Source organism: Balaenoptera ricei, chromosome 12, assembly GCF_028023285.1.
Source record: "Balaenoptera ricei isolate mBalRic1 chromosome 12, mBalRic1.hap2, whole genome shotgun sequence".
Taxonomy (NCBI): Eukaryota; Metazoa; Chordata; class Mammalia; order Artiodactyla; family Balaenopteridae; genus Balaenoptera; species Balaenoptera ricei.
The window spans coordinates 81291879-81308186 of NC_082650.1; the positions used below are offsets into that span (position 1 = coordinate 81291879).

The 16308-nt window shown below is 38.1% G+C and overlaps 1 protein-coding gene across 2 annotated transcripts in view; it reads right to left on the bottom strand.

Moving 5' to 3' along the window:
- Window positions 1-16308, bottom strand: part of MEI4 (meiotic double-stranded break formation protein 4) — a 236388-nt gene that overhangs the window by 70821 nt on the left and 149259 nt on the right. The window contains exon 4 of one of the 2 annotated variants that reach the window (XM_059942100.1): window positions 2003-2134. The exons of the other annotated variant lie outside the window; for it this stretch is intronic. Within the exon in view, the coding sequence (XP_059798083.1) occupies window positions 2003-2134 (132 nt within the window). The remainder of the gene's footprint in view (window positions 1-2002; window positions 2135-16308) is intronic. 2 annotated transcript variants of the gene reach the window in all.

Below are 16308 nucleotides of genomic sequence, written 5' to 3' on the forward strand. Positions count from 1 at the left end.
CTGTTATCCATTGTTAAGAATGCTGATGAATAGTTTCCTTGTCTTTGAACAACGATACTAATATCTTGAAGGGTTACTAAAAGGATTGAATGGGACAATTCGGGTAAAGCATAACACATATTACCCTGCAAAAACTAGTTCTTGTTGTGTTATTGTTACTCTTATTCTAAAGTGGCTTAACAATCAGAATGCCTGGGTTTGAATTATGGCTCTTAGCATATGTTCTTTCTGCAACCTTGGTCAAGTTGCTTAACTGCTCTAAGGCTTGACTTCTTTATCTATAAACTAGGTAAATAATATAACTACTTCATGTATTTTGGTAAAAATTAAATGAGAATATGTAAATAAAATTTTCTTTTCTGTGTTTTGTTATTCTCCACACAAATCTGATTCCATCAAACTAATTTCCCACATTGCTTCCTATTTTTAACGCCATGACCTCACCTTGTTTCCTCAGTATTCTGGGCACACTTTTTAAAACTAACACCCAGTGCCTCAACATTATGTATTCTCTCCTTTTCAATTCAAATCCATTTTTCAAGCTGTTCCTTTTTCATGAAATCTTTTGAGGGACTTGCAACCTACCTTGATCACTTCCTTGATCTTGGAGCTCCTACAAATGGCACCATGCATTTTAACTCTTCACTGTTTTTTTCCACTAGTAAATGTGCCTTATTTCTTTCTCAAATGGATTTTTAGCTCCTTGGGATCAGTAACAACTACTTTTTAAAAATATATCTAACAGAGCTCTTACAAGGGTTCACCATTTAACAGTCACTTGAAAAACTGCTGACTAGATGATTTACCATAACACTGATTGAATTCAAGTAGATTATATAATATTTTGGAATATGTTATTAAATGTAGAGAACTTAGACGTAAGAACTTGGTTAAAAGCATTTAATATTATATAAATATATATATATATTTCTCTTATTAATTTTTCTCTTTACCAAAACATTTCTGTCTCTGATTTCCTTTATTTGTGCTTAATTCTAACCACAGAAACAATAATAATATTAAGTGAGCTGAGAAAGTGAACACGTAATATGCCACTGTCAACATTAAAACATGGGAATGGGGCTTCCCTGGTGGCGCAGTGGTTGAGAATCTGCCTGCCAATGCAGGGGACACGGGTTCGAGCCCTGGTCTGGGAGGATCCCACATGCCGCGGAGCAACTAGGCCCGTGAGCCACAATTACTGAGCCTGCGCGTCTGGAGCCTGTGCTCCGCAACAAGAGAGGCCGTAATAGTGAGAGGTCTGCGCACCGCGATGAAGAGTGGCCCCCGCTTGCCGCAACTAGAGGAAGCCCTCGCACACAAACGAAGACCCAACACAGCCATAAATAAATAAAAAACTAAATAAATTAAAAAAAAAAGATACACTAGCTTAAAAAAAAAAAAAAACATGGGAATGACTTCTGTTCCTTAGACACATTTGTCAGCAGTGACATAAGATTCTGCACAGATAAAAGAGCATTGTTTTCAACCTTGGTTGCACACTGGAATCATCTGGAGAACTTTAACAATACCAATACCTGTGTCTTAACCCCAGAGACCTCCATTTAACTCGATTGGCATATGGCTTGGCAACGGAATATTTAAAGTTAGCCACATGAGTGTCATGAGCAATTAGGAATAAGAACCACTGGTCAGAGGCTGTTCTCCATTTATCATCCTCTCCTGTTCACTTTCCTCTCACTGCTTTGCTTTAGGAACACATTGCCTTCTTGGAGAGGTTTAAGGCCATTCCTTTGCCATCACTAGTGACACCTTTGGCACAATATACCAGTAAGGATGATAAAATGGCATTATTTTGAAAACTATTTTCTGAAAATATCTTTCTGTAATTTCAGCAGGCAGCAACAGTATTTATGTACATTAGAAATAAGGTAACGACTAAAATATCAGCCTGGCAAAAAGAGAGGGGAGGAGAAAGGGAAAGAAAAGTCTACAGCTGCGTTAACTATAAATGAAAGTTACAGTGTCAAGTTATATGTACCTGATTGATGGTGCCCAGATCATCAGCAAAGCTGTTTACTTCTGACAGAAGCAGAGATATTATAGATTTTCTCAACAAGCTGCAGCTTCCCAGGGTTACCAGACTCTCAGAGACATAATGCTGCACCTGAAACTAAAGATCAAAATGAGTAGGTTTCTATTTTCTATCAAGTTAGCTCAAAATATATTTAATGGGCATTTTCTAAAATTTACTGCTGAGTTCCATGCTGCAGGGAGTACAAAAAGTGTCAACATAATTCTGGGTCAGTCTCAAGCAAAACTGTGAAACAGATTATCATAATAGAAGTAATGAAATTTTATAGCAGTTAATATTTTGAAATGTGTGACAAGGTGCTAAAATGGAAGTTTTAGCTGAAGAACCAAAAGTTCATATCATTTAGACAGAGTACATACAGAATGAATCAAGATGATAAAACAAGACTCTCAAGCCCTTATCCACTAAATATATTGGGTGGGGCAAAAAGTGCCTTTGTTTTTTTAAGTAAAAATAAAAGATGCAGCTTTCATTTTCACCAAGAACTTTATTGAACAACGTATTCACCCTTTTGCTCCACTACCTTCTGCCATTTTTCAGGCACCTTCATAATTCCATCTATCCAAAACTTTTTATTTTTTTGAGCAAAGAACTGTTCCAGGTACCTTTTACAGTCTTCCAGGAAATGGAAATTTTTTCCATTAAGAGAATTTTGTAAAGACCTAAATCAATGGAAATCTGAAGGTGCAATGTCTGGTGAATAGGGCGGATGAATCAGAACTTCCCAGCCAAGCTGTAACAATTTTTGCCTGGTCATCAAAGAAATGTGTAGTCTTGCGTTATCCTGATGGAAGATTATGCGTTTTCTGTTGACTAATTCTGGACACTTTTCATTGAGTGCTGCTTTCAGTTGGTCTAACTGGGGGCAGTACTTGTTGGAATTAATCGTTTGGTTTTCTGGAAGAAGCTTGTAATAGAGGACTCCCTTCCAATCCCACCATATACACAACATCACCTTCTCTGGATGAAGACCTGCCTTTGGTATAGTTGGTGGTGATTCATTTCACTTGCCCCACGATCTCTTCTGTGCCACACAGTTGTACAGTATCCACTTTTCATTGCCCATCACAATTTGTTTTTAAAATGGAACGTTTTCATTACATTTCAGTAGAGAATTGCATGTGGAAATATGGTCAAGAAGGTTTTGTTCACTTAACTTATGTGGAACCCAAACATCAAAGCGATTCACATAACCAAGCTGGTGCAAATGATTTTCAACGCTTGATTTGACTAAGTCGGATTTAGGTATGTCGGCTATCTCCCGTGTGGTATAACGTCTCAATTATTGTTTTGATTTGATCGCTATCAACTTCAACTGGTCTACCCGACCGTGGAGCATCATCCAGCGAGAAATCTCCAGCAAGAAACTTCGCAAACCACTTAAGACACGTTCAATCAGTCACAGCACCTTCTCCACACACTGCACAAATCTTTTTGTGTGTTTCTGTTGCATTTTTACCTTTCTTGAAATAATAAAGCATAATATGCCAAACTGTTGCTTTTTCTTCTTCCATCTTCAATATTAGAATGGCTACACAAAAATTCACCAATTTTGATGTCTTTTTTTTAAAAGCACGTTGATATGACAGCTGTCACATACAGTCTTAACAAAATTATTTCGAATGAAGTTAAAGACAACTAAGTGCTACTAAAGCCATCTTACGGAAAAAAATCAAACGAACCTTTTGGCCCACCCAATAGATATGGAGATATAGAGGTAGAGGTGGATAAACAGGGTAAGAAGAAAAAGTTTGAAGACGTTTTTGGGGGAGAGTCCCACCTCCACGTTGCAGAGGGACAGGTGTGGGTGTGGGTGTTTATTCTCCACTAGTCAAAAGTCTAAAGTCACAATGTTTTAGAGTGAGGAGAAAGAAATGTGGGACTCTGAATTTTCATCTAGAGGCAGCAAAAGAACTCGTCATTAAATAAATTTCAAAGGATCATGGGAGACAATGAACTATATCCCCTATAGTTAGGAGGAGAAAGGCCATTTGATTATAATTCACATTAAGTTGCATATAACTCATATCTGGAATTTCATTAAATCTTTCCTTTAATATATCTGGGAGAAAGGAGGCTTCAAGGAGTATCTCAAAACACAGAAACAGCATCTGCCTTGCCATTGTTCTCTATGGGCTTAAAATCCTATTGAGGAGACACTGCTTTTATATGTAAAATGTTTAAATGACAATGCTTAAATAACTAATGCCATATGAAACTAGGAAATGCCATCTGTGTCCTTTACGATGTATACTTAATATAGATATTTCTCAAACTGATATTTTAATAATATACTTTAACTTTAAAAGTTAATCAGTGACACTAAGGAAGTGAATGGATTATAGACTTCAAAAGAAATTTCTATTATAAATCTGGACATGCATAACTAGCTGTTAATAATAATTTTTGAAATCAACTTATCAGAGTTAAAACTAAAACCACATCAATTTATTATCATAGAAAATCATAGTTATTTATCATTGTTATTTCCTAACAATGTAATTAGCTAAGACGCCCATCTTTTGTAACTCTCCAGTATGACTTATTAGATGTCACATGTTTTACAACATTTTAATTTGTACCTGAAAAAAGAGTACTTTTACCAAAGCTCTAAAAAACTTCGGTTGAGTATTTCACTGATGCTTTAATTGTTTATTTATCTTTTTCCCTCAATATTTAATCTTTAGGAGATAACTTAAAGAGAAGAAAAATTTCACCATAAACTGAAAGGAACTTTACAGAATGGGGATGAAATGAAAGTGTGACAGGGTAGGCTGCAGACTCTGGAGCCCAACACTGCCTGAGTCAAATCCCAACTCCATGCTTACTAACTTGTACTAACAACTTACTTAACCTTTTATGTCTCAGCTTACACATCTGCAAAACAGTGACTGGGACAGCACCCACTACATAGAATTGTGCATATTAAGTTAGACAGCAAAACTGATTAACATAGTGTCCAGCCCCAAGTAAGTGCCCAATAAGTGTTAAATGTTATAATGTAGGATAATAATGTAAAAGCATTGAAGGTTATACGTGTAATTCATTGACCCTTAAGAAGTTAAATACTAGAAATAAAATCCATTTGTCTAGAGTTAATACAGTCCTTTTAGAGGACATTGCTGAGAAGGAAAGTTCACCACAAAGAGATTTTCCACAATACAGCTATGAACCGTGACTGTCTCCCCAATATGACTGAGGTTCAATCGAGAGCAAAGACTAAGTACAGAGCCATTAAGGTGATTTAAAATTCTGTGAATATTATTATAAAATGGCCTCTCTTCTTCCTTACATTTTAACTGTCACTTGCCCTTTTGTAAATGCAGTGGAACTTTGAGAGAGGCTGACGTGGAGGCCTGGGCTCACATCACGCATGAGGCAACTGCAGCGGAAACCACGGAAGGACCTGCCAACACCCACGCCATCATTTTCTACTCTAGCACATCTTTCTGCATTTCAGGGACAGAGGAGCTAGAAATAAATTTCCCCAGATTCCTCTGCAGTTAGGATTTTGGATGAGGTTTGAGTTCTGCCAATCTGAGCGCTCATTTGAGAACCGGATTTAGCAGTACATTACGGAAGAAGAGAAGTGGGCTCAGGGCATGCGTTTTGCTGGCGCGGACTGTAGCAGAGGCGGCACAGTTCTGGCTTATCCTGCAGCTGGTTCAGAGGCTTCCTGCGTTTCCAGGTTCTTAATCCTAGTAGATGCAGCGGGATGCTATCTTGGTGACCCACTGGTTTAGGGAGTCATTGCTGTAAACTCAGTCTTCCCAAAGGTGCTTGGATCTATATATATCCACCTGGAAGATTCACAGAGCTCAGTGCCAAGTTGAAGTCTTGAAATTTTCAGGGGTGGAAATTCCTACATGCCCAATAAATTTGCCTATTTGACCTGTGCAGGACATTGAAGGATCTTGGAGAATAACAGTGAATTATCACAAAATTAATCGGGTGGTGTTTGTAATTACACAGTGCTAATTACTGTTCCAGATGTAGCTCCCTGCCTCTGATCCATGTTAGACAGTTCTTGATCTGGGGGTTTGCATTCACCTAGGAGACAGCAGGGCACTTTTCCTGTCCTATTAAGGCTATGTCAACTTGCTGGCTCTGGGCCATTATTTAATAGTTCATAGGATTCTGATCATTGAAACGTTCCACAGGACATCGTGCCAGTGCACTGTACTGATGACATCATGCTGATATGGCAGGGGTTTTGAGGGCCCTGGTAAATCACATGCATTCCAGAGAGGGAACCCAAGAATTCAGGTGCCTGAAACACTTGGGCAGTTTCTGGGTCTTAGGCCTGTGGGAATACACCCCTAAAGTGAAAAACATGTTGCTTTAGATGTACTTACTATCACTAATAAACAGATACAATGCTTGATGGGTCTCTGGATATTTGAGGCAACATATATTTCTTTGGTTTTCTACTCAGATGCATATATTGAGAAACCACAAGGCTGTGAACTTTGAGAAGGGCCCAGAGGAGCATATTAAGATCTCTAGCTGGTCTACATTGGGGAACAAGAGGCTTTGCCACATGGACCTTATGACCAATAAGAGCCAATATTCCTGGAGCTAATCAGTACACCTGTAGCTGACCCTAATGAGACAATCACAAGGCGGGGGCACTTAGGTTTGGGAAGAAAGTCATAACTTTCTTGACAAGTAAATATTACCCTTTATAGAAAAAAGAAAAACTCCTTGCTTATGCTATTTGGCCCCAGTAATGACTGAATGAGTGTCTGATAGTGGGACACCAAGTGACTATACGCCCAGAGCTGCTCATCTGAACTGGGTGTTACCTAAGGTTAGGTATACGCAGCAATACTCCATCATCAAGTAGTTGTAATAGATACAAAATTGGGATCAAGCGGGAACTAAAAACAGAAGTAAATTTTCCTTGAACAATTAGTTCCAGCTAGAATACTACTTCTTATAAGACTGAGTGATAGGAAACTTATGTTCTAAACCAGTGACCAATATCCGATGCTCTTTCTCCCACATCCAGAATACACAAGTTCAGGAGCCAAGGTATGAAAGTAAGGCTGGGAACTCTCAATATTACATCTAATGATTTATTGGAAAAGTGTTATTCCCATCCTTGTGGCATTGGATCTTGTCTTAGAGGTCTACATAACCAAGTGAAAATGGTTCCGACCAAAGGACCGAACAATGGCTTCGTCAACTGGAAGCTGAGATTTCCACCTGGCTATATGAATTTCTTCATGCCACTGTACCAACGGCAAAATAGAAGTTCCTGTGTTGGCTGGTGCAATTGACCTCTATGGTGGAGGAAAACAGGCATTTACAATGCCATGTCAGCAGGGAAGATTACATCTGGAAGCCAGGGACCGCCCTCTATTTCTGACACGTCCAAGTGGCAGAAATAAATAGAATACTACAGCAACCTCATGAGGCAAGATGACCAAAAGGTCAGATCCTTCAGGGATGAAACTCTGGGTAAATCAACTAAGTGAGGTTCTGGCTGAGGACAAAGGGAGAATGTAATTGGCAGTGGAGGAAGAAAATCAATACAAATGATGGACTTATAACCAGTTATAGAACCGAAGGCCATGATGGGTTACTTTATTCCTTCTTTGTGGGTATGTGTGTGTGTTTGTATATTTTATAATTTAGTCCATGAATTACAAAGTATCAAACTAGAATTGTGACTGGACTAGCATAGGGATGATCATCACATCACACTATATCACACGAGAAGATCGAGACTGAATCCTTCCTTTTGATAAGAGGTCTACAGATTTTTGTTTCTATAGAGCACTGGTGCATTATGTTTTCACAGCACATTGCTGTTGCTGTGGAGATTTGGTGGAAGTTTGAATATGGGAAAAAGGGAGTATATGAACGTTGAATAATTAGAGGAGCAGTCCACAGCAGGTAGACGGCGATCACCACTCAAATATTCTTCAAGCATGTTTCCGGGGCTAAAGAGGCTAAAACTCTCTTTTAGAGAGGGTTCTGGATATAACGTAAATGTTTGTAGGAAGTCGATCTGATGTAAGACATAGTCAGAATTACTTGAGGTGAAAGGCAGGTTGCAGGGCATCCCTTTTGAATGATGATACGGTTCCTAGAAGATGCAGCAGGATTCTGGAACACATGGCCGACGTCTTCCTGATTCAGGAGATTCCTGATGATGACAGAAGTGCTATCGATCTGGGACTGGCAGCTTTGGAAACTTCTATCTCTGTGCTGCCTCGGTCACGGCAGAAGCAGCAGCAACCCTGATTCTGTGGTGTGGTTTACAAGAAGAGATTTTAAGACAAATTTCAGAACTGTGCTTAATGTGAGCACTGATCCCAAAGATACAAATTCAGTACAGAAAGAGAAAAGAGTAAAAAGAACCAAGCAGAGATTCAAGAACATGTGAAATAAAAACTCAAGGCAGATGAGCCCAGGAGCAGAATGAAGATGACTGAGGAAAGAGTCTATGTACTTGAATACAGGTCAGTAGAATTCATGCAGCCTGAGGAATGCACAGAATCTCAGGGGCGCATGGGACAATATACACAGGTCTATCAAGTGTAATGGGATCCAGAAGGAGAAATGGGTCAGAACAGGCAGAAAATGTTTGAACAAATAATGGCTGAAAACTCCCTGAATTTGGCCAAAGACATACATGAAAGAATCTCCTTGAACCCAAGCAATAAATATAAAAAGAAAAAATAAAGCCTAGGCATATCAGAGCCAAATCCTTAAAACTGTGGATAAAGAGACAAAGTTGAGAGCAATCAGAGAGAAGTGACACCTTACAGGGAACATAATACAAATAACTGTGGACTTCCCATCAGAAACTATGGTGGTTAGAAAAGACTAGATTATTATCTTTAAATTGCTGGAAAAAAAGAGAAATGTCAACCTAGTATTCTATATCCAGCAAAAAATCCTTCAAGAATGAAGGTAAAGTAGATATTTTCAGGTAAAATAGATATTTTCAGATAAAAAGTAAAAGTAAGAAAATAGGTAACCAACAGAGCCACAGTATAAGAAATGCTAAGATAAATTATTTTTATGCTTAGTAGAAATGATACTAGTGGAATATTTGAATCTTCATGAAGAAATGAAGGGCATCAAAAATGGTAACTATTTGGGTAAATATAAAAGTTTATTTTCCCCTTAATTTCTTCAAAATACAAGTAAAAATATATACAATATTGTCTTGGATGTGGATGTAATATATGTGACAATTATAGCATAAGAAATAAGGGCATGAGCCAATGATCAATTTATCGCCTCTCAGCTCCAAATTCACCCTTCAATATATGATCAGCGATAACAGACACCATTCTTTTAAATGTCTCTCCTTTACATGAGCAACACAGTAGGTTTCTCAGCAGAGGATGCTGAGAAAGGATTAACTGCAGGAGAAAGAAGGTTTCCTGCTGTTTCTGGCTGCTGCACAGCGGGCCGGCAGCGTGGATGGGAGGACATCTGGTGGAGCTCAGCCCCAGCTGCCCATCCAGAACATCAGGTCCCCTGAAGACCTTGCAAGCTCACCCTAGCCTGGCGATAATCCTCCCATAACCCTCTCTCCACAGAAACCTCCTGCCCTGGGTGCCTTCTGCAGGCATCAGGGTGGCTCGCCTGCAGCCCAGAAGGTTCCTGCCAAGCTGACCCTTCCTCTGTGGCTTTCCTGTGACCTGGAGGGTTTCCTCTGAGCCCCCACTCCCTGTGTACACTCACTCCACTAATTGCTGACCACCTGAATCCTGCTGCGTGAAAATACAACATATCGACACTTGTGTAATACAGCTGAAGATGCTCTTGGAGGCAAATTTAGGGGGGAAGCATGGGAAGAAAAGCCTAAATCAAAATAACTGATCATTCACTATTTCTTACCTTCATTCATCTGGAAAGCAGAAGCTAAGCTGCCTTTGAGGGCCTTAGAGATTATACTGCCCACCCCCCATCAGCCAACAATGACTTTTGCAATTTGATCTTTTTTTTTGTTTGTTTTTTGGATAACAGCTCTCCATTTGCCACCCTCCCCCACCAGCCCCTGGCAACCACTAACCTACATTCTGTCTCTACTCTGTCTCTATGGATTTACCTATCTGGGCATTTCATGTAATAGAATGATACTACATGTGGTGTTCGCGTCTGACTTGTGCCATTTAGAATATTTTTTCGAAGTTCATAAATTCTGTAGCGTGTATCAGTATGCCATTCTTTTTAATGGCCAAATAATAGTCCATTGTATTAATGAATATACCATTGTTGTTTATCCACCCATCAACTGATGGACATTTGGGTTGTTTCCATTTTTTGGCTATTAGGAATATTGCTGCTATGAACCTTCATGTACATGTTCTTAGATAGATACATGTTTCAACTCTCTTGAACACATACCTAGGAGTGGAACTGCTCAGTAACATGATAACTCTATATTTAACTTTTTGAGGAAATGCCAAACTGTTTTCCAAAGTGACTACACCATTTTATATTCCCACCAGCAATGTACCATGATGAGTTTCTCCACATCTTTGTTACATCCTCATCAACACCTGCTATCTTTTTTATTTTAGCCATCCTACTGGATGCGAAGTAGTATCTCACTGTGCTTTTGGTTTGTACTTCCCTTAAGGACTAATGCTTCTGAGTATCTTTTCATGTTGTTTATTGGCCATCTGTATATTTCCTTTGCAGAAATATCTACTCAACTCATTTGCCTATTTTTATTGGTTTATTTATCTTTTTTTTTATTATTGAGTTTTAAGAGTTCCTTATATAGTCTGGATATAGGTCCCATATCAGATATATGACTTGCAAAAATTTTCTCCCATTCTGTGGGATGTCTGTCTATTTTCCTGTTATCACTAATAGCACAAAAGTTTATTTATTTTTTTTCTTTTGGCATCTCTGTGTTTGGTTTCACATCTAAGAAACAAATGCCTATCCCTAGGTCAGAAATAATTACTCCTATGTTTGCTTCTCAGAATTTACAGTTTTAGTTCTTTAACCTAGGATCCATTTTGAGTTAGTTTTGGTATATGGTCCATTTGCATGTGGATATCCAGTTGTTCCAGGACCATTTGTTGAAAAAACTATTTTTACCACACTGAATTGTTTTAGTACCCTTGTTGAAATCAACTGTCTACAAATTTAAGGGTTTACTGACAGATCCTCAATTCTATTACATTAATATATATACGTATCCTTACCCTTACTCTTTGCTATAGATTTGTAGCAAGTTTTGTGTTTAGGACATGTGAATCCTCCAACTTCGTTCTCCTTTTTGAAGATTATTTTGGTTATTCTGGGTCCTTTTCATTTCCATGTGAACTTTAGTGTCAGCTTGTCAATTTCTGCAAAAAAATGTGGCTGGGATTTTAATAGGGATTGTGTGGAATCTCTAGATCAATTTGGGGAATATTACCATCTTAATAATATAATCCCTGAACATGAAATATTTTTCTCTTTGATTTCTTTCAACAATGTCTTGTAGTTTTTAGCAAGGATATCTTGTACTTCTCTTGATAATTTATTCCTAAGCATTTTGTTACTTTCATGCTAATATAAACAGAATTATCTTAATTTCATTTTAGAATCAAATCACTTTTTGAATATGTATTTTATATATAACTTCCCTTAATATATATTTTTCTTAAACATGTGCAAGAAACTTGGGTTAGAAACAACTAAATTATCAATACATTCTTCCTATAGTATATAAGATAAATCAATAAACCTAAGAATTGTGGGTGGGAAGCAAAAAAAAAAAAAAATTACATACAGCATCTCCTTCGGTTTCCTTTTTGCTTCAAAAAAATTACCCTCAGCCATTAAAGATGGGAAATGAAATTTGTAACAGAATTATATCATCAAAGTGGTACTGCTGTGTAGCATTTTCATGAATATTTGGGATATACAATACTATGGATTCTGTAATCATCTCTATATTCTCTAAAACGTCCATCACATAACCTCTCAGGAGGCTCCCATAACCTGGGGTGTAACTTGCCTATCCCTCTGCTGCTGCTATAGCTACTACTAGGATACTTACAACTATTACTACTACTATCCCCACCTCTGAGAGGTGAGATAATCTGGTCACTAAGAGTTCAGACTCTGAAGCCAGATGCCTGTTCAAAACTTGACTCTGCAAAGTACTCCCTATGTGACCATTGGGAAGTTACCACACTTCTCTTCACCTCAGTTTTCTCACTTGTAAAAGGGGGATAAGAAGAGTTAAAATTTCATAGGCTTGTTTTGAAAAATAGATGAGTTAATACAGGTAGGTACTTGTAACAGTGCTGGGCACATAGAAATGCCCAATAAATGTCAGCTATTTTCAACTCCAAGAAAAGAAGATAGCAAAATGGAAGTATGGAAATGTCTTTTTTTCATCCCACCTGCAGCTTTATGAAGCGCTTACATCTCCTCTACCCTATTGCTTCTCTCAAGAAGGAGAAGTGCAGGAATGATTGGGTTCTGGACTGAAGTGCCAAAGAAGGAACAGCTTGGGTAAAGAAATAACAGGATCTGTGCCTTTGGCTTTCGCTTTCAGGGAACATCATCTCTTTGTGACTGCAGTGATAAGAGACTCTCAGAGGGTGCCTATCTCCTGACCAAGAGTACACCCCAGTTTAAAAAAAAAGAAGGGAAAAAGGGTGACAATTAGGAGAAACAAGGTAGGGCCAAGAATGCCTAGATCAAGCACTACTGTTGGCCAGAGATAAGCACATATGCCTGACACAGGTACATCCCAGTTCTTTAAGGCAACGTTACAGGTAGGCCTTCATTATAGTAGGGCTTTTGCTCTAAAGACAGTGCATAGGTCTGTGGGCAGAATTCTGGAAATCTTCTCCTCAGAGGCGCCACTAGGGAGAAATCTACAAACTAGAGCTTAGCACGTTTCCAAAGGAGAGACCTAGTGTTGGATAACACTGGTCGGCGGGAGGGATAACTCCAACGAAGTGTGTTTAGAAAGACAGTAATAGTAGACAAGTTCAGACCCTGTCAGAAGAACAGCAAGAAGTGACAGGCACCCTGGCAATCAAGTTCAATACGAGAAAGAAGGGTCTGAGAAGAGGTCATGTTTGAAAATCCATGATCAGCTGTACACTGCAGGATCTCAGTGTTGAGGATAAAGTAAGAAATTGGGAAGGCTGACAATGCAGGGAACCAAGCAGAGAGAAATAAGACAGGAACTCAGTTCCCACGCCTGCCAGACAGGGGCAAAGCACAAAATATGCTTACTGGGCTTAGAATGTGAGGTCTGCAGTTCTAGAAGCACTACTGATTTGAGATGAAATTATCCAGGGCTCGAGGAAGAGTTAAGCACACAGATATGGGTCAACTGACTGCTGGGGAAATAGGTAGAAGGGGCAAAGTCCCACTATGTGAAGACACTCAAATACTTCATGTATCGTGGAGCTCCAAAATAAAGCAAGGCTTTAAAAAAAAGCAAAAGGTAGGCAAACGTTTGATTAAGTTTAGGGAACGGAGGACAAAGAAGGGGCAGTCTCACTGTAAAAAATGGTGGTACAGGGCTAACAGATGACCAAAAAAAACCCTGTGCATTTACTTCCCATTTTTCCCATTCAAAGGGATGATCTTCAATCTGGAGATAATAAAAAATAGTATAAGTAGAAGATAATATAATGCAGAATTAGAAGTTCAAATTCAGTGATTACTGGGTAGAGCAGATGTAAGTGCTTTGTAAAGCTGCAGATGTGATGAAAAAAAAAAAGACATACTGTGAGAACTGAACTACTTGAACTGAGCTCAAAGTTTAAAGAATTTTATCCTAAAGTACACAAGGTACTTGTAGATGTGACTGATAATATATTCATGATAACTGTTGAGAAATCAGAAAAAAAGGCCCTAAGGAATAGAAATGGGCAAGTGACACATGGATTTAAAAAAAATATGGGAGTAGATGTCTTGATTCATAGAATAATACATATGTGGATACTGGGACAATTCTAGACGTTACTGTGCAGAAAAATTTTGACAACTAAGAGAAGCATACAGAGTCCAGGGGAAAAGTGCATCAATTAATAAATGTCAGGCACACTAACCTTAATTCCTGTCCTGTTATGATAGAGTTGCTATACTCAATCAAAAGAAGTCCCAGACATAGAATGTATTGATTTCAACAAAGGCTCTGAGCAAGCCTTTAGGATTTCTTGTGGATATAATAGGGGCCGTATGAGTTTCAGGCTGGATGAATGAACTGCATATGAATTGCATGTGTGGATTGTAACTGCAGGGGCTCCTCTAACACCAAGCCACAGTATTTGGTCGTTTGGTCATATTTTTAATGAATAATTTGAACAAAATCTTGCAAATCAAAATTTAAACTATGCAATACTGGAAGAGACAGCTAGTGCTGTGGTAGCAAAATCAAGATTCAAATGAACTCCTTAAGCTACAATAACTAGCCCTAAGTGAAATTTAATAGGGATATGTGAAAAGTTATGTTTATTTAAATTCCTATAACTGCTGAAAACAAGAATTGTAACTATAGATATTGAAAATATCTTTTCTTAATCTGCTAAGTACTTACTCAGGTTGGTGCTAAGGACAATTAACATTCAGAAGAATCCGAAAGGTCCCAAAAGGGAACAGTGGTACCTTCATAAAGGTCTGCATATTTCCTATAAGATTTCTCACGTAGGCTCAGACACGGGATAGGCAGTGATTTCTGTTAGACTTTGTCATTTTGTTCAAGCCAATGTGACTGAGAATCTGGAAAGGTCTGGGGCCCTATCCAATAAACTTTAAAACAGCCATCTGCCTATATGCAGAGCGGATCTTGCTTATTTATGACCAACTTCTCAAACGCAGCAGATTAACTGAACAAAATTTCATTTCCTTATCACTGGGGACTGTGTGACATTTGAATGGAAGTCAAAAGTAAATAACAATAATAACATGGCATTTTATACACTCAAAAGGATCTGAGGGGGTTGTAGAAATTCTATGCTTTGTCATTTATTCAGATGGTTCCTATCCTTGAGTCACTGACATGTGTTTAAAGATGTACATGCTAGTAAGAGATACATCATATCACACTTCACAAAAGAATAACAGCAAACATGTGAGCGCTAGCAAGTTCACACTGAATTCTGGGAAACAAATCTGAAGAAAACAGTTTGAGATCAAAGGTACATAATTATCACTGAATAACCAAACAAGTAGTAGAGATTAGTTACATGGAAGGACTGCCTTGGATATGCATTAGGATGCTGAACCACGCCTTCTATTTCTATGCTATCTATTTGTATAACTCTACTAATGAAGGAAACTAAGTTAAACCAACTAAAAATGTCTATTAGAACAACAAGAACTATGCTAGTTTCTTCTGCCTAAGAATTTAGGCAAAAGAGTTGGGATACTCCATTTAGCATAGCATCCCGACAACACTGATAATGGCATTCCCCATTTTAAAAGAATTTGAAAAATGAGGCAATTAAGACTCAAAAATGTTAAGGTGACATGGTGAGTGGCAGAGTCTAGTACTAGATTCAGATTTTTTTTTCAATTTGAATGCCTATTATCTCTGCTGCCAGTAAAGTAAAACTTACAGGATAACATGGCAACAGAGTAGCAGAAAATAATATCAGTAAAAATATACTGCAATTTATTAAGCTTTTATGTTGCATTATGCACAATGCTTAGTGTCTATATATTATATCATTTAATCCTCGAAACAATCCTAGGAGGAGGTATAATCTCAATCTAAATAATAGAAATTCGGTTGAGAGAAAGTAATCTGTTCAAAGTTAGATCAAATACACATTAGAATCAGAATTCTCTGTGCTCTTAACCATTGCATACCTAAAGCTATCATATCCCAATCTCTCATGGAGGCATAATTAGTCTGAAAGCCCCCAAGAGCATTTCATGGAGAATGTTCAGCCACTTGCCATATTTTGATAAGAATGTTATTACCACTTTGAATTAAAGATACAATTGCTGGACTATAAAGTATCGATTTCTGTTACTAGACCAACACTGGAAACAAGCTGAACTGTAAGGGAAAAGAGACTCAAATACACAGGTACAGATGGTATCAGCCCTAAATCTGGGTGGACAATGCACTGATAATTGTCTCCTACTTCCTGAAGCATCTAACATTATATTTCACCCCTTTATTTCCCTAGTATTCTATAGTTAACATGCATTAATTGTATAAACCAAGAAAACCAAAGTCTATGTAGAACAAAATATACATATTCTAGGGAATGTTACTCCAGGAAAGCTGGGGAAATAAACAGGTA